Source organism: Notolepis coatsorum (assembly GCF_963971535.1).
Source record: "Notolepis coatsorum genome assembly, chromosome: 16".
In the NCBI taxonomy this organism is placed as follows: Eukaryota; Metazoa; Chordata; class Actinopteri; order Aulopiformes; family Paralepididae; genus Notolepis; species Notolepis coatsorum.
Genome location: NC_140180.1, coordinates 27,400,205 through 27,418,865, shown reverse-complemented (window position 1 = coordinate 27,418,865; position 18,661 = coordinate 27,400,205). Strand labels below are relative to the sequence as shown.

The 18,661-nt window shown below is 40.9% G+C and overlaps 1 protein-coding gene across 1 annotated transcript in view; it reads left to right on the top strand.

Moving 5' to 3' along the window:
- The window catches only part of prom1a (prominin 1a), a gene marked incomplete at its 3' end in the record, with an annotated part of 151,021 nt that overhangs the window by 35,909 nt on the left and 96,451 nt on the right, over positions 1-18,661 (top strand). Inside the window, exons 2-3 of the mRNA XM_084332357.1 lie at positions 17,565-17,623; positions 18,318-18,344. Coding sequence (XP_084188483.1) covers positions 17,565-17,623; positions 18,318-18,344 — 86 coding nt within the window. The remainder of the gene's footprint in view (positions 1-17,564; positions 17,624-18,317; positions 18,345-18,661) is intronic.

Below are 18,661 nucleotides of genomic sequence, written 5' to 3'. Positions count from 1 at the left end.
TGAATACAAACAAACAATAACAAAAGCAAAACACAACTCAATCTACATGTTCGAAAAGGAGTAGGAAGAAGTATACACTTATTTAATCCTACCCCTTTTCCACTACTCAAATGAGTGTACTATTTTAAAACATAAAAAAGAAAAGAAAAAAAAATATATATATATGCAAAACAAAAAAAAAAAAAACTATATATGTAAAACATGAAAGAAATAAAAATAAAAATGTAAACACCTGTGAATATCAAGTCCCTTCCTCATCCCTGTACCTTGTGAACATCATTTCCTTATACATCAGTTTGAATTGTCTCATTTTTGGACATTTCTTTAGCACCACATTTAGACTGTTCCACAGTTTCACTCCACATATCGAGATGCAGTGTCTTCTCATGGTAGTGCATACATTTAGCACTTTTAAATTGTGTTCTCCCCTCAGATTATAACCCCCCTCTCTATCAAAGAACAATTCTTGAATGTTTCTTGGAAGTGCATGACTTTTTGCTTTATACATTAATTGTGCTGTTTTAAATTCCACAAGATCATTTAACTTCAATGTCTTTGACGTGGTCGATAAAGTGTATATGTCCACTGTCCCACAGTCCCACTGTTGTCGATGTATATCCACTGTCCAGACTGCATCCAAATAGCTTCTTGTTAGCCAGGTTAGGCACCACAACACAACAGCATCGAACAGCCTGCAAACTACCTGGCGTTCTATCGCCCTGCTCTAAGACAAACTCTAACCTTAACCAACTTTGAAAGAGTGCCTAAGCTTAACCGTCTAAATAACTTGCCGTCACGCTCTAAGACAAACTCTAACCTTAACCAACTTCGAAGAGTAACTACCTAACCAGTGTAGAAACTGACGTCGGCCAATCAGAGAGCGTCTCCGAGAAATGCGGCTAGAGCGTCTCCGAGAAATGCGGCTACGGAAAGTATAGGCGCTGCTTGTTTAGATGATATAGATCGCTTGAAAACGCGCCCGGCTTACATCATATTACATCATATTTCAACGCACAGTGCGTTACGTGCGTTGACCTATTTGATTGGCTGCGAGGATACAGCGATGAAACCAGTGCACGCCCACTGTAAGCGCTATTGCGTCTAGCCCGAGATAAATGCAGCTACGGAAAGTATAGAGGCGGTATTATTCTCTATCAGACAGTCACTTCCTGTTAATGAAAACAATTATTTATATTTGATATATTAACATTATATTGTGCATTGGAAACACAAACATACTTAAAATGAGTAAATATTATTCTAGGGCTCAAAAAAAAGAAAAAAAATCTTCTTCTTCTCTCTTTTAACCAGGGAGGGCGGCGCTCTAGCACCCACTATCGGCCGGCCGCCACTGTACAGATCATTACATCACATAATTGCTTTTGTCAAGGAGAGGAACGAAAAAGCCAATGACTTATTTACATCGTTGTCCCTGGAAGTCAAGGATGCTTGATACATACACATACAACTCATTACAAAAAAGCATTCACAATTATTACTTTTGAATAGCAATAATGGCACAATCCTTAATTAATACAAACATGTGCATTTGTTGAGACATGTTAAACTAGCCGTGAGTCTGTGTGTCTCAGAGCACCCCGAGGGGAGGGGGTGGTGGGGGGGAGGGGGGACGGAGAGAAATTCCGGACATGACTCTAACTACATTTGCCGTCAGCTAGGACCGGAGGGGGAGGAGCTGGGAGATGACTACCGTTGCCGTCATAGGGGGTGGGGTTTTGGCGATGAGACAGTCACTTTGGCACCCTCCAGCACTTGCGTACCATGATACAACTTTTCTTTTTGGATCCACTTTTTCTCCCCATTTTCAATTTTTTCTCCCATCCCAATTTCGTGTATCCCTCCCCTGTCTTGACGTTGCTAGACTATGCCTCCCACTGGTCGGTTGTAGTGAGGACAGAAGCCTTGCATCACGTGTCCCCTCCGGTACACGAGGAGGCAGCCTGTCGCATCTTTTCACCGCAGCAGCTCGAACTTTCAGTGGCGAGGAGTAACGCGTGGGAGGCTCACGCTGCCCCCGCTATTTCCAGCTTCCGCTGCACCGGCGTCACCAAACCGACCTGTTGGAGTTGCTGTCCACAACGTCAAATCCCCACCCACCGGCTTTCCCACCCTCTAACACTTGCCAATTGTGTTAGTATGAACGACCGGCCAGCCGGTAGCAACGCCGAGAGCTGGGCTCGAACCCAGCGTCTCCTGCGTTAGAGGCGAGCGCCTTGCCCACTGCGCCAATCAGCCGCCATGATACAACATCTATCTTTGGTGTGTTCATGGAGGTCTGATTAACTATTCTCAAAAAAATTAAAAACATTAACTCAACAGCTTGTCCGATCATATCCTACTGATGGTATATGTATTATTTAGATAGTTAATAAGTATGACCCCCAGATCCAATCAGATTAGGGGAGAATGCATGATAAACAGGAAGTGATGTGTTACACTTTGTCCTCTTTGCATCTAGAATTGTTTGGTAGAAGATGATAGAAAGATAGGGTCTAATTACTGTAGCTCTATTGATGTGCTTTGTCTGCATTACATTATGTGACCCAGACAGTGATTGATGCCACATGTCTCCATTTTCATTTTCCAGATTTTTCCAGATTGTGAAAGTACAGCATGTAAGCTTTCAAATGACGTGTCATACGTTGAAATCTGAGAATGTCTGAAGAAGATGTGCTAATTTGAATCTTGTTTCTGTTTGCTTTAAGCTGTGAAAACGTCTCTAGAAGAAAAGGCTAGAATTAACACCTCTACCTGTTTCTGCTGGGCGTTAACTCATTCTGCGCCAGGGATTAGCCGGGTCCCGTTGTACCTATGCCACGCTTTAAAGATAGGAGTGCGTCACCTTGTTTGTAGAGCTATATCTATATTCTATATTATAGCTATGGAGACAATACTATAGTAATTTGACACTGACTTTCTTCCGTCCAAGATGCAAAAAAGAGATAATTTCTTCATGCATACATTCACACGTTATCCCATGGTGAATATAAGTATAATTTCAGAGTGATCCGGGATCATTCCTGGGAAGCGAGTAATAGGGTGCAACGTGAATTCTACTATAAGCGTTAGGGATGGGTACCTTTCACATTTGAACCGATACGGTACCGGTACCGGTACCTGTGAATCGATACCGGTACCCAACTTTTTCCGGTACTTTAGTAAAAATGTAATTTACCTACCTCAGTCGTAAAAAATGTAATCCAAACTTTCGACCGTTTTCGGCTTGCCATTGCCCCGACTGCTTTGTTGTTGAATCAAGTCAAATCCTAGGTAAGCGTATATTGTGCGTGTGAACGTTGACATGAAAAGAAAAAAGGTTTAAAAAATAAATAAAAAATAAGCGTAAAAAAAAAGTCTTTATTCGGCATGCAGTGATGGGCGGCACACACACACAGGAACACACACACACATGCACTGTTTTTTTAGGGTCGCCGTGTTGTATGTGTGTGTTGATTGATTGATTGAAAACTTTATTAATATATTGCAGAATCGGTACAATACAGTACAGCTCAATACACACAATTGTTAAGGGGATGCAGACCAGAGAAAGACGTTCGTCTTGTTTACATCAGGGTCCCCCATTTTCAATTCATAATGACATTTATGACATACACAACATACAGATATATATTATGACATTTATGACATATGGATATACAGTAGTTACATTTGTGACATACAAGATATGCAAATATACAGTACTGTTAAACAGAGATTATATATAACGTTGGATCAATGGACGCGATCAATATTTGGAATGGCGATCAGGAATTGGATTAATCTTTTTGCAGAACATCTGATGTGAGGTAAGGACTCTATGTTACCAGTCTTGGGTTAATCAGATGTTTTTTTCATAGCGATCACAACGTGTGTGTGTGTGTGTCGTTGGCGCTGAGCAAGGCACGGATAAGCGATTTTTCAGCCCGCTTTTGTATCGTGCATAAGGACACATATACTATCGATAATCTAGCGTTTATTTGAAAACGATTCATAAATCAGCCGAAAAATGACAACGTGTTTTGTGTATTCCACTAAAGGGCGATTATCGCGTCTTTCTCTGGAATTACTAGAAATCTCCAAAACTATACTCGTATACAAAATGGTATAAAACGGAAATGTACCGATGAAAAAACAATCCGTTTCATACATGTTGACTGCAAGCAAGTCATTGATAAGCGACGGGTGTATTAGACCCATAGCCATAATTTAAGATATATTTTAAGCACTCGCAAATTTCCCGTCCTCCCATTAATTAAAGCGTTGGCGTGCTAGCCCTAATTTGGTCATATAGGCCCGGCGCAGAATGAGTTAAGGTGCAGGGTCCATGTGTGTGTCTGTGTCCAATGACAATGGTCCATGTGCATGTATCTTGTTTGTGTGTGTGTGTGTGTGTGTGTGTGTGTGTGTGTGTGTGTGTGTGTGTGTGTGTGTGTGTGTGTGTGTGTGTGTGTGTGTGTGTGTGTGTGTGTGTGTGTGTGTGTGTGTGTGTGTGTGTGTGTGTGTGTGTGTGTGTGTGTGTGCGTGCGTGCGTGCGTGCGTGCGTGTGTGTGTGTGTTCAAGACTGTGGTCTCTGAGAATGTTAAAACTGACTTTGATTGATTGATTGATTGATTGATTGATTGATTGATTGATTGATTGATTGATTGAAAACTTTATTAACAGATTGCAGAATGGGTACAATACAGTACAGCTCAATACACACAATTGTTAAGGGGATGCAGACCAGAGAAAGACTTTCGTCTTGTTTACACCAGGGTCCCCCATTTTCAATTCATCAGGACATATATGACATACATGACATACAGATAGTCAGTACTGCTACATCTATACATTTATGACATACCAGATTTGCAAATACAGTACTGTTTGTGATACAGAAGGAGTCAAGAAAAGGGAGTATATACATTTGACGTAGAAACTGTACATTGGAGGAGGTTGGGTGGGGGGGGTTGGGTACACTGGGATATTGACAACCATACTGGGTAATTTACATTGGAGGTGGTTGGGGGGGGGGGGGGGGGGGCACACTGTATAAACAAGCAAAACTGTACATTGAGGGGGGGGAGACTCTGTACAAACAAACAAAATTGTACATTGGACTATTGACAAAACCATACTAGGTAAATGACTGTACATTGGAGGGGGTTGGGTTAGGATATTTACAGGGGCCAGTGTTGAATTGCAGTCTCCCGTAGGTGTCTCTTGAGAGAGGTTTTGAAAGTGGGTAGTGATCCACATTCCTTTACAGCTTTGGGTAGGGCGTTCCACATTGATGTGGCATAATTGCGAAACGTGTTTAGTCCCTTATTTGAGCCGAATCTGGGTTTAACATGATTTGTGGAGCTCCCTCTGGTGTTGTGATCGTGGTATTCACTGACCTTTGGGAAGTATTTTGCCATGTACATGGGTACCTTGGTCGTGTAGTGTATCTTGTAGACCAGGCCCATTGCAAGTTGCTGTACTCTGTCATCTACTCTAAGCCATCCTAGGTTGTCAAAGTGGGCAGGGGTGAGGTGGGTTCTAGGAGTAAGGTCAAGCAGTAGTCTGACCAGTTTGTTTTGAGATGTTTGTAATTTTGTTTTTAGCGCCTTTGAGGTGCTTTGGTACCATGAGGTGCAAGCATAGTCGTAGTACCCCTGAATGAGTGCTCCTGCCAGAGTCTTCAGGGTATTCTTGTTTACCAGAGAGGAGATCCGGTACAAGAATCGAGTTCGTTGGTTGACTTTTTTTATTACATTGGATGCCATTTTGTCACAGGAGAGATTAGCCTCTAGGATGGAACCCAGGTAGGTAATTTCATCTTTCCTTGTGACAATATTGTCACCCACTGCAACTGAGAAGCCGTCGGTCTTGCTGAGTTTGTTATTTGAACCGAAGAGAATGGACTCTGTTTTGCCCATGTGTAATGATAGTTTGTTATCAGCGAGCCATATGCAGATTCTGCCTAGTTCCGAGCTGAGGGTTTTTTCAACCTGTAACTTGTTCTTGTCAGAGACCAGCAGGGCTGAGTCGTCCGCAAACAGGAACAAGTTGCAGTCACAAGCTGACGACATGTCATTTGCATAAATTAGGAACAGTAGCGGTCCTAGTATGCTTCCTTGTGGAACACCACAGCTCACTGTGAGATGGGGGGATAGGGTACCGTTTACCTCCACCATCTGTTCCCTCCCCTCAAGGTAGGATTGCATCCAGCTCACTGATAGACTATCAAAACCAATTGCTTTTAGCTTGTCAATCAGAATGGAGTGATTGACCGTGTCAAAGGCCTTTTGTAGGTCCAGCATGACCATGCCGCAGTATTTGCCTGCGTCCACCTCTTGTTTGATGTGGTCATTCAAATAGAGAAGGCATGTGTCAGTGGAGTGGGATGTTCTGAAGCCAGATTGGAATTCGTAGATTAGATTTTTTTCCGCTAGGTACTTTTCGACCTGTTCGTAGACTATTTTTTCCATGACTTTCGAGATGGAGGTGAGAATAGAAACAGGGCGGTAGTTGCCTGGGTCTAATTTGCTGCCCTTTTTGTGCAGAGGGGTCACCCTCGCAATTTTGAAGTCCTTGGGGACGTGTCCCTGTTTTATGGAGAGGTTTATTATGTGTGTGATGATTGGGGTGATGGCGGCTGCTGAGTCTCTGAGGAATTTGGAGGGGATGTTGTCATGGCCAGTGGCCTTGTTAGGTTGGAGGGCGCTCAGTTTATTGAGTACCTCATCTGTTGTTACCATTTCCAGCTTGAAGTCGTCCTTGCGGACCCCTAGGTTTTTGTAGTAAGCTACTATGTGTTCTACCCCATAAAGCCCTGAGTGGGAGGGTAGTTTGTTTACCAGTGTTGTGGCTATGTTTGTGAAGAAAATGTTTAAGTAATTGGCTACATCCAGCTTGTCTGTGATGAGCGTGTTGTCCGTTTTTATGTTTATGTTTGAGAATCTGGTTTTAAGTTTTTTACTGCATCCTAGTTGATTATTGAGTAATTTCCAAAGTTCACGTGGTTTGTTTTTGTTTTCCTCAGTTTTGTCATTGATGAAATTCTTTTTTGCAGTTTTGATCATGGAGTTTACGTCGTTTCTTAGTCTGTTTCTTTCTAGTTTGAGTTCAGTCACGTGGGCTTGGAGTTCACTGCTCGTGCTTTTAGTAAGCTTTGACTGACTTTTACGAAACTCAGAGCATTTTTTGTCTCTGGTTTTCATAGCGGCCAGTATTTCGGAGTGCATCCACGGCTCAGCGCGATTTTTTACCCTGGTGGTTCTTAGGGGGGCCATGTCGTTTAGTATTGTTGAGAATTTGGTTTTGAAACCAAGCCATGTTTCTTCAACCAGTGTACCATTGAGTTCATCTGACCAGTCCAGGCTCTCCAGTTCAAGGTTAAAGGCCTCTTTACTTTTTTCTAGTTCTTCTTTCTATGTTCACAGAAAGGTAAAGAAACAATATACATTTATTTTATTTTATGGCAACGTTTAGGTTTGTTCGACCCGTGAGATATAAACACGAAAAACGTCAGAAAAATGTAATATGGTTGGACTTCCGCTGTCGGCAGCCACTGTCTGTGTAGTTTTATAAAATCTAGACGCAAATCGAAAGCCCTGGGTCTCCTCTGTTTAAGGACTACGATTTCTTCTTCTCGCGTCTAATTCACCCGGTTTCCGGTCCAATGCGCCAATAACACTTCGTTCTAAATCATTGCGGAATTGTAAGAGGTTATGATGCCGTTTAAATGTGGTGACAGTAACGTTATTTGAAAGCTACTATTCACTGTCCAACAGGGCTGTACCACACACAAACATTCTAAATAAACAACTAGTCAACAACTTACCCATAATAAAGACGCATAAAGACAGATCCGGCCGACAGACCCTCCGAGGTAGAGTCATTGACACGATTAACAAAGTCCAATACCTCATTCATTAAATCCGATGGAAAGTTTATCAACAGAGCCCATATGTGTTGTTTATGGGTGTCGCTCACCCACTCTCCCAACTCCATCTCACCAACGAAAGTGATTCGCATGCACATTTTATTCCGCCCCATGCAATGACCAAAGTCACACGGAAACAGCCTTTTTTAAACAAAGAATTGTTACTATTAGAGATACTATAACTATACCACATAAGATGTTCTTAAACATTCAAACTGTGATAATATGAAGAAAAAAAAACGACACCCAAAAAATAAAAAGCTTTTATTGTGATTTGCCGTCATTTCACTTCCGTCACTTGTGGGCGAAACCGCTGGGCGCGGTCATTTATATACAAAGCTCTTATGAGGGTTACGACAAAACTCGTCCTAATTACTTTGCATTGTGTTTTTGAAGGGATCAAAAAGATCAAAGAGTCTCAACAAAGGCTGGTGGGGTGAAAATACAAGCCGCTGCTGAAATACAGTATAAAATTACCCTTTTCTCTCTGAAGTCTCCTTTCAAATCCTCCAGTCGACGAACGCTCTGTGCTTCCACCACTGGTCACCAATAAGATCAGCACCTTGACCTGACAGGTTAACATTAACAATAATGTGTTTTATTGGCGACCAGTGGTGGGAGCACCAAGAGTTCGACGAGCTGTCCCAGAAAACCACAGAAGAAGGCAGATTTGGAGAGAGAGGCACAATAAAATAAAAGAATAATAAAACGCTTACATCATAAAACAGAGATATAGCTACTGGTTAGACTCTATATAAATATCTAAAGGGGATCAGATCAGCCACCTTGGATCCCATCTACTCAAGGTAGAGAAAGAATATAAGAAACCGTTTGAACCAGATCTTTCAATGATTCACAGCATTGATGTACCCATGAAATAATCTGATCTATGGAGATAAATTGTAATTTGCTCCGATAAGAATTATAATGAAACGGTCATTTGACATAACTAAAGTCGGTCAACATATGAATAAAAAATCCAAAGGCGAGGACAGACAAAACAGGCGAGCACAGTCTGAGGCGCCGGTTACACCTTAGTTTCGTTTTCGTTTCATTGTCAGATGAGTTTCGCCGCAACGTAGCAGAGGCGAGTCACACTTTCGTTTTTGTCACCTGAGCACAGTGATCAAGTTTCAAGTTTCTTTAATATTTGTCATACAGAAGTACAGAATACTTTTATACAAAATGCTTCTTACTGTTACGCTCCAGAGACTGTGCAAGACAAGATAAGTATGAAATAAAATAACATAGTAAAATTAGAAGTAAAAAAATGAGGTCACAGATGTAGTACACTGCCAAAGCAGTAGGTGGCAGTAGGTGGCGAACATGAAGGCAATTTCAACCAATCAGAACTTGAATGTGCCAATACACTTCCTGCAAAGAAAATGTCAACAAGGCGGGCGCCTATGGGCGCCACCATCTTTGGCTATTTACCCAATGCAGCAATTCTTTTTCAGCAAAGTCTAATAAAAGTGCAATAAACGAAACGGATATATTCACTGTGTGTTCTGCCTGTCATTTGTTGATGAAACAAAACTAACATCAACACAAGTGACCACCAAGAGCGGATAGTTTAGTCTAAAAAAAGATCGGTAGCTACATTGTTAGCTGCATGCTAACGTCAATGGAATATGCCATTATAACAGTATAGCATTGTGGCTAGAAGCTAACGTTAGCTCACGCTAGTTAGCCAGCACCAAACTGATGATATCGGGAGCTATCAGTAGTTAGATAACATTAGAGACAACGCTGTGTGTATTAAACAAAGGTGAATAGATGACTGGGCCATTTTGTTTAATGCTTGTTAAGTTGAAAGAGGAGCTTTGAGCTAACAGGGTCTGATAGCTAACACTAGCTCATGTTAGCCAGTGGCAGTGCTCAACAAATCGGTAATGCTAGCAGAATGAATGGATGTAAACTTTATTTAACATATTGCATAATGGGTACAATACAATACGGCTCAATACAAACAATTGTTAAGGGAATGCAGACTGTTGTAGCTTGGACTTAGGGTGACCATATTTTGATTTCCAAAAAAGAGGACATAGCGTGGAATAAACTCGCCGAAACGGTAAAGTGTGCCACGGGCACGCCGTGATTCCGATCCGTGTGAAAATATTCACGGCCATAGAGGAGACCGTTTTGCAACCAAATATGTGTCTCTAATTTGCTCCCACGCGGCGCGCAAAATCGCGCAAGTCTTGTTTACATCAGGGTCCCCCATTTTCAATTCATCATAAATGTACAGTTCCCTCCCCCTTGTATATATTTACTGTATGTCACAAATGTAACAGTACTGCTTTGAGGTCTTTCTCTGGTCTGCATCCCCTTAACAATTGTGTGTATTGAGCTGTACTGTACCCATTCTGCAATCTGTTAATAAAGTTTTCAATCAATCAATCAATCAATCAATCCCGCAGTGCAATACTCCAATTCAGCCATTGGGTGGGACGGTCACGTGACCCAAATCAGCCAATGGAAGCGAGGGTCCTTAAAGTATGGGTCCTTAAAGTGTTGCGGTCCTGAGAGTGTTCGTGCTGTCGTCCTGCAGCTGGATACTATTGCCTCACAGCGCGGCCGTCAGCGCGCGGCCCAGAGAGCGCCGCTGGCTCTGCGGCTCTGCAGCTGCATGCTTCTCCGGGAGTCCGGTTGGATAATCTGGTGCGCCATGTAAAAAGTTGCACGCCTGACATATCGGCATGTAACTCGAGAACCGAGGCGCGGATTTGGCGATCCAGATGGCATTCGAACGGCAATGAATAGCGCTTTAATTCGGTAATTTATATGTTCGGAGAAAAATGCAGCCCCGAGCCTTCAGATGCTCGCAAACGGCCGTGAAACTGAAACTGAAAAACAATGAAACCCCGGACATTTCGATGAATTAATAACCCCCCCCCGGACCCCCCGGACAGGGCGTGAAAATAGGACATGTCCGGGCAAAAGAGGACGTTTGGTCACCCTATTGGACTGGGATCCTTATAACAATAACTTGACAACACATGGTAGCTGCAGCTATTTGGGACACGGAGCAGCTCTGTCCCAAACACACACACACACCCACACACACACACTCTGTTGTCACCGGAAGGGCACGCAGATGGTATCTACTGCGCATGGGCGTTTTCGCAACAACGGCTCCGTGAAGGCTACACGACTGTTGTCGGCGAGTTTTGGCGCTGCTCAAAAACGGAAAACACAATTTAGCGTTTTCAACGTATCCGCCAAAAAACGCCAAAAAACGCATTTCTGTGTAAAAGGGACATGAAACGTATTCAAACGTATTCAAAAAACGACCACAAAAACACTAGTCTAACATGGGCCTGAAAATCTTCCTTTAAGGTTGAAGGCCTATATGACATCTAGATGATTCTTGTCCCACTCAGCGGGTTACCTGCCCTGGAGCTCTGGCCTTTGAGCTCTGCTGAATCATTCTGAATCATTCTGTAGTAGACGCAGACACAGACGCAGACACAGACGCAGACACAGGCGCTGACACAGACGCAGACGTTGACGCTGACATAGACACAGGTGTTTTGTTTACCATTGTGTAAAAATGCCTGTTAAGATCTGCCAGAGGGGACAGAATTCATGCTCAGCCTCATAACCAGGTCAGAGGGCTTTTTCAAAAACGAATATATAAGTTTCAAGTTTCAAGTTTCAAGTTTCTTTAATAGTTGTCATACAGAAGTACAGAATACTTTCATACAAAATGCTTCTTACTGTTACGCTCCAGAGACTGTGCTAAAAGAGCCAGCATGAAAGTAGCTCACCACAAGTGACCTCATTTTTCTCCTGACCCTTAAACACAAAACAGTGTTTTTTAATCAGTTTTGAATTGGGGGGGGGGGGGGGGGGGGGGCAACCTGGTTGTAAACTGAATGTCAAAATGAATTGCATGCAGAGTTTGGGGTCAGAACAGTTTCCACGTGGACATAGTGTTGCAAATTGTTCATTTATTTGAGTTGTGGAAGGTTGTAGGCTGTGTTAAATACACATCGAGACACACTAACAGACAAACAGGGGAAAAACAGAAAAACAGGTCATACTACAGTACATTGTGGTCTTTTAATGCAGCCATTCTTACTGTGATTTTCAAAGCATGTTGGAATGAAAGATCACAGAACTAACTGGGCCCTTTCTCTTTCCATTTTATTCCAGCCACCTACTGTATGACACACTTAATGAATGTTATATAAGAGATTTACAGCAGTAGTCATCTTTTTAATTTGTGTAAATGTAATGTGCTCTGACCCCAGTGACACATTTGCATGTGACTTTTGGTCTTCACCCTAGAATCACCCTAGAATCCAAGTGACAGGTACGGTAGATAAAATAAAATAAAAAGGTGTGCCCTGTAAATTCAATGTCAATAGTTTACATAATACACAATATATAAATGTATACTGGACCGGTATATATAATAGACTGGTGTATATAATAGATGTTACTGGTATAGTAGACCTATATACTGTATGTTACGGTAGATGTAGGAAAACAGTGATTAAGCAGTTCGATAAATGTGAGATTTGTGTAGCCAGTAATCTTTTAATAAGGTTCTAATACAGTGAACACTTGATGGTTTATATCCTAATCTGATTAAATGCTCCACATCTGTGTACGCACGTTTGTTTAGAAACCTACACCTTAACTTAATCTCACATGGAGACATCACGCCGAACCCCTAACCTAAAAGAGAGACCACTTGCTGAGATACAGCGTGATAGCGGTTGATATCATAATTTGTTTCAATTATTCACACTCACCATGCCATCAAGACGCATGTGGGAGTTAATTATTTACCCACCTGACGGGGAATGTAGGAAATAATATCCCTGGAAATGTGTACAATCACCATTTTCACACATTTACCTCAACTTTCTTTCACCCACATAAGCAAGGATTGTGGAGGTAACATGTGGTGAAAGAGACAACATTTTGATTGAAAGACTTCGGAATGAGATAAGATAAGATATGATAAGATAAGATATGATATGATATGATATTATATGAATATGATATGATATATGATAAGATAATAATAATATATTTGATTTGTAGGGCGCTTTATAGTTGTGGAGCAAATCTCAAAGTGCTACATTGTAAAAGAACAGAAAAGCTAGCAAGAGAGTACAAAAAAAGAGAATGTAAAATAAGCAAGACTAAAACTAGTAAGGAGTAAAAAGAACACTAGAACTAGTAAAAGAGTAGAAAAAAACATAAAATAAGAAGGGCTAAAACTGGTAAAAGAAGATAAAATGTGTGGAGCTAAAACTAGATCAAAACAAACAAAAGGCTCTATTAAAAAGATGAGTTTTTAGGCCCTTTTTAAAAGCATCCACAGTGCCAGGTGGTCAGGGAGAGCATTCCACCGACTTGGAGCGGATGAGCAGAAAGCCTGATCTCCCATGGTTCGGAGTTTGGTCCTTGGGCGCTGGAGGAGGTTTGCCTGGCCGGAGTGGAGATGTTGTGAGGAGGAGTGAGGGGTGATGAGTTCTTTGAGGTAGAGGGGGCCGTTTCCGTAGAGGCACTGGTGAGTGAGTAGGGAGACTTTGAACTTGATCCTGAGCGAGACAGGGAGCCAGTGAAGGGACCTGAGGATGGGAGTGATATGGTGGTATTTCCGCACTCCCATCAGGATCCTAGCAGCGCTATTTTGGATACATTGTAGCCTTTGGATGTTCTTGCTAGGGATCCCGATGAGGAGTGCGTTGCAGTAGTCCAGCCTGGAGGAGACAAAGGCGTGGATGAGCTTTTCGGCATCGGACAGAGTGAGTGTGGGGCGACGTTTGGCAATGTTCCTAAGGTGGTAGAAGGAGTTTTTGTATAGTTGTTTAATGTGCGCCTCAAAGGTCAGGTGAGGGTCCATTTTAACCCCTATGTTGGTGATTGTTGGTGACAGGGTGATGTTCTGGCCGGAAAAGGTGATGGTGGTGACGGTAGATGAGCGGACCTGCTGTGGGGTGCCGATGAGAATGGCTTCAGTTTTGGAGCTGTTTAACTGCAGGAAATTGTGCTTCATCCAGATAAGATATGATAAGATAAGATAAGATAAGATATGATATGATAAGATATGATAAGATAGCATAAGATATGATAAGATAAGATAAGATAAGTTATGATATGATAAGATAAGATATTCCTTTATTGATCCCCTTGGGGAAATTCGGATGTCATAGCAGCAATAACATTGTATCTGATTATAAAAATATGAGAAGAAAATAAACAGTGTAAACAATATAATTAACTCTGAATATAGAATATGAGAAAAATTGTGTAAACAAAGGTGCAGATGAGGTCTGTATGCCTATCGTTAATATTATACATTACAATAAATATAGGCAATAAAGAATTGAATCTGAATATATACTATGAGTAAGAGTAAAATTAAACAGTATACACAAGGTATGAATGGTTCATTAAAAAGCCTGCCAGGGCCTAAAAAAAATTATGGTTTGTTTCCGGTTGCCGACCGACCCTGCCGATTTAGGTGCGACCCAATATATTTTATGAGTTAAAAAAATAAATTAAAAAAAAATAAAACAATTCCTTTTTTTTCTTTTTTTGAATAAAGTTTCATAGAAATCTTAGTCAAACCTTTAGTATTATGGATATTAAACATGCTGGCAGAGTACAGGCATCCATGTTGTTGTGAACATTTTAATGAAATAAAGAAATTCCCTATCCATAGTCGCCATGGGAAAGAATAAAATAAAAAATAAAATAAAATAAATTCCCTACCTACCCATGGCCTTAACTGACAACCAACAGGAAACGAACAATATTTTTTGTTATGCCCAGAGGTGTAGCGTAGTTATAATCACTGTATGTCTTTGGTTGTAAAATCAACATGGATTTCATTGAAGGATTTCTGAACAGTCCAATGGTTAGGTATAGCATATGATTCTATTTGCTTGTGAAGTCAACATGAATTAAATAAAAACCTCATTAGAATGGTTGTTAAGGCCGGGCGATTAATTAAATTGAGATTTTAATTGAGATCCTGGCGAAAACAAGATAATCGAGATTAACCGATTCTTTAGTAGTTTGCAGTAGTTGGTGGCAGTAAGTGCACTACATCATAATTGGTCAGTTGGTACGTGGGGGGCCCTTCAGACCCTGTTACTGTTTGGTTTGTTTTTGTGTTTGTCAGACATCTTGGTTCAGTTGGAGGGCAGAACCAGCTGCAGGCATTCAGACATCAAAAAAACATGTTTGCGTTTTTTTGCGTTGTTGTGTGTGGATAGGGAGATTTTCTAAATCAGGATACATTTTTAAACAAACTAGTCCATTTCAAACATATGGACAAGATTGTCTCAAGTGAGCAAGATCCATTTGAAACTTAACTTAGATAACTGATCACTGAATCGCAATCGATAGCAACTTTAAGTCTGTGCAGCGTGTGAATAAAATTTATTCACACGCTGCACAGACTTTAATTATTCCATTTTCTACTCTACAAACACTACAAAAAAATGTATCAGTCATGGATACAGTAAGACACACGTTAGCGTTGCTTTTATCTACAGTGTATTCTTAATACAGATCTAATCCTTGTTTTTTTTGCTTCATGCTTTTTATTTGCTTCATGCATCACTAGATAGATCTGTATTAGAAGGGAAAAAAAGGAGGGGTTCTATCAATTCCCCCCACAGGAAATCCTTATTTGCCTTTAGCCAAATTTCCCTCGGGATAAATAAAGTATTTCTATATCTATTCTATTCTATTCTATTCTATTCTATTCTATTCTATTCTATTCTATTCTATTCTATTCTATTCTATTCTATTCTATTTATTTTCCTTTTCTTTCTTCTGGAAAAAGCCTGCATTGCAGCAACAGGGAACCCCTTGTGTTTGGCATCTTAAGTCTTGCTGGCTCTGTCATCATGTGTGATGATGAATTAACACTGCTGTGGGAAGAATGTCAGACGGAGTAAATACATTTCATAGGCTATTTGGGACGTCTTCATAAATATTGATGTTTCAACTGCTCTTTTGGAATAGACCTTCAGTTTGAATAGATTTTTTAACAGGCTTGTTATTTCACCATCCATCAATGTCCCCCAGTTACAGTAAAGGGTTGGGGGGGGTCAAATTCAGACAGTTCATAAAACTTAGTTTAGTTAAAAATAAAGAGAGAGATTGAGTGTGAGAGAGAGAGAGAGAGAGAGAGAGAGAGAGAGAGAGAGAGAGAGAGAGAGAGGAGGTAGAGGGATATTTCATAATTAATTATATGCCAATATGAAATCAATATGATGCTTTGAAGGCACAACAATTGCATTGCTAATGAATATTAGGTTAGGAAATAAATTTGCCAGATTTAACATGACTTTAATGTTAATTTGTTTGTTAGTTTGGTTATGTCTGTTCCCAGTCCACCTTGTATTGTACAATACTTTTAGCAAAAGAAAAGAAATAAACCACACCCGCTTCCAGTCTTCTATCTGAATACAGATAAAGAATACAGATAATTTGTTGGTTGAACAGATACAGATACAGATACAGATAATGACATATCTGCACACCCCTAGTACAGTTGTAAGGAAATGTTCACCAATGCCAATTTTGTACAGCTGCGGGCCTATGTAGACATTATGTGACATGGCAAATTGGTAGTGATTAATGCCCCTACATCTCATCTCCCAGGGTGTTGTACAGTATACACCTCTGGCTGTAGCCAAGTAACCTGCCAATACGTACCCACAAACCTCTGGCTATAGTCAAGTTCAAGAAAAACACAGTAACAGCCTAAGCCTTTTTATTACAAAGTAACCTCTGGCTGTGGCTAAGTAACCTCCCGGTACCCACACACGTTTAGGTATAGAATAGAGCTGTGCATCTTCACTGGCCTCACGATTCGATTACGATTCAGCTGTCCACGATTCGATTAAATTCTACGATGCATCTCGATGCAGCTCAATAATATATTACATCCTCAATTTTATAATCTATATTACTGTACTTTTTCATCAATTAATACAAGCAGTCAAATAAATTAACTTTTTCTTTGAAAGTTCTTAAATCAGAATGTCAAAATAAATGTCTTTAGTAGTGTTGCATGATACAGAATGATACTAGAAAGGTATCTCGATACCCAGCTGTTAAAAACAGTTCAATACTCCATTTTATTAGTATTATCAATACTTTTAGAATAGCCTGATGCTGTATTTTCTATGAGTTGAGTGGATGCATGACCAGAGCACTAGCTTTAATAATATAATAATAATAATATATTTGATTTGTAGGGCGCTTTATAGTTGTGGAACAAATCCCAAAGCGCTACATTGTAAAAGAACATAAAAGCTAGCAAGAGAGTAAACATTTTTTATTTTAGATTTGAATAATCTAAATTTATGTTCTGTCACTGCATCGATGCAGAATCGTCCACATCCGCATTGCGATGCATCTTAGAATCGAGAAATGTCCACACCCCTAGTATAGAATACACCTCTGGCTGTAGCTAAGCAACCTACCGGTACCAACACATGTTTTTAGGATAAACGTTACTCACCGTTGGTGGTACATCAGTTTTCAAACATAGTACGGAAATAAAATTGTGTTGCATAACAAACAGCTATAGAGATGAAAAGCAGTAAAATGACCTCATGCTGTGTTTGTTTTTCCCCTGTTATTTCAGACCTCATCATCAAACTCGCAAAGGATAAATTTGGAGCCATCCAGTCAGAATATCAGAAGGTAACTCTGTGTGTGTGTGTGTGTGTGTGTGTGTGTGCGTGCGTGCGTGCGTGCGTGCGTGCGTGCGTGCGTGCGTGCGTGACAGCAACACTGTATGGTTTTGTTTTTCTCTTTTTTTTATCAATTTCTTTTAATTTCTTTTCTTTTACATGAAACAAGACAACACAATACAGTAATAACATAGTAACAACAGTTTAGTTTTTCTCTTAATACATTTTTACTTTAGTCATGCATTCCAATTTTTTCTGATCTGATGCAGTCATTTGAGATGACGTTTGTACTTTGTCTTTGAAGAGCGGTGAGCGAGACGTAAAAATAATTAGTGTTTTCTTGATGGAAAAAACTTTAATTACCAAGGTCTCAGACCCTTAACAACAGGCTTGGCAGGGAGCACATCAACGATTCTGGAAGCGTCCGATGGTTTGTTCTTAATCCTCCACTCAATTAAGGGTCAAAATGCCCTGTAACCTCAGAATCTGGACCCTGGGGGATATCCAGCATAGTGCATCACATCACGCATGTGCTGCTTATCGGTGCACAGTATCACAGTATGCAAGTACCATGGATAATCTGCATGTCATGTTGTTGTTTTTTCTTCATCCCCACAATTTGGTTTATGGCTTTGCTCTTTCTTTGACTCTGCGCTGCCTTTGTCTTCTGCATGCTCTCTCTCCATCTGATCTGGGCCCCTCAGCCAGAAAACATAGTGCTGACGCTCCAGGTAAAGTCTGCACATCGTACTCTACATACTGTAGCACCCCCTCCCCCTCCTCACACCCACCCTGCAGTAACACTGTCCTGGTTGCACCCCGCCTACCCCGAATCCCATCCCTCACAACCCCTCGTCATTGTTAGATCCCATGCTCATTTCCATTCTGACTTCAACTGCTTTGGTCATTCCATAGGCATTCTGGTACAAAAGCACAGCGATGACGAGGATGGAAAGCGCACTGAGGCAGCCGGTAGAGCTCCTTGAATGACATTTTACATTTACATGTAGTCCTTTAGCTGACGCTTTTATCCAAAAGCAACTTACAA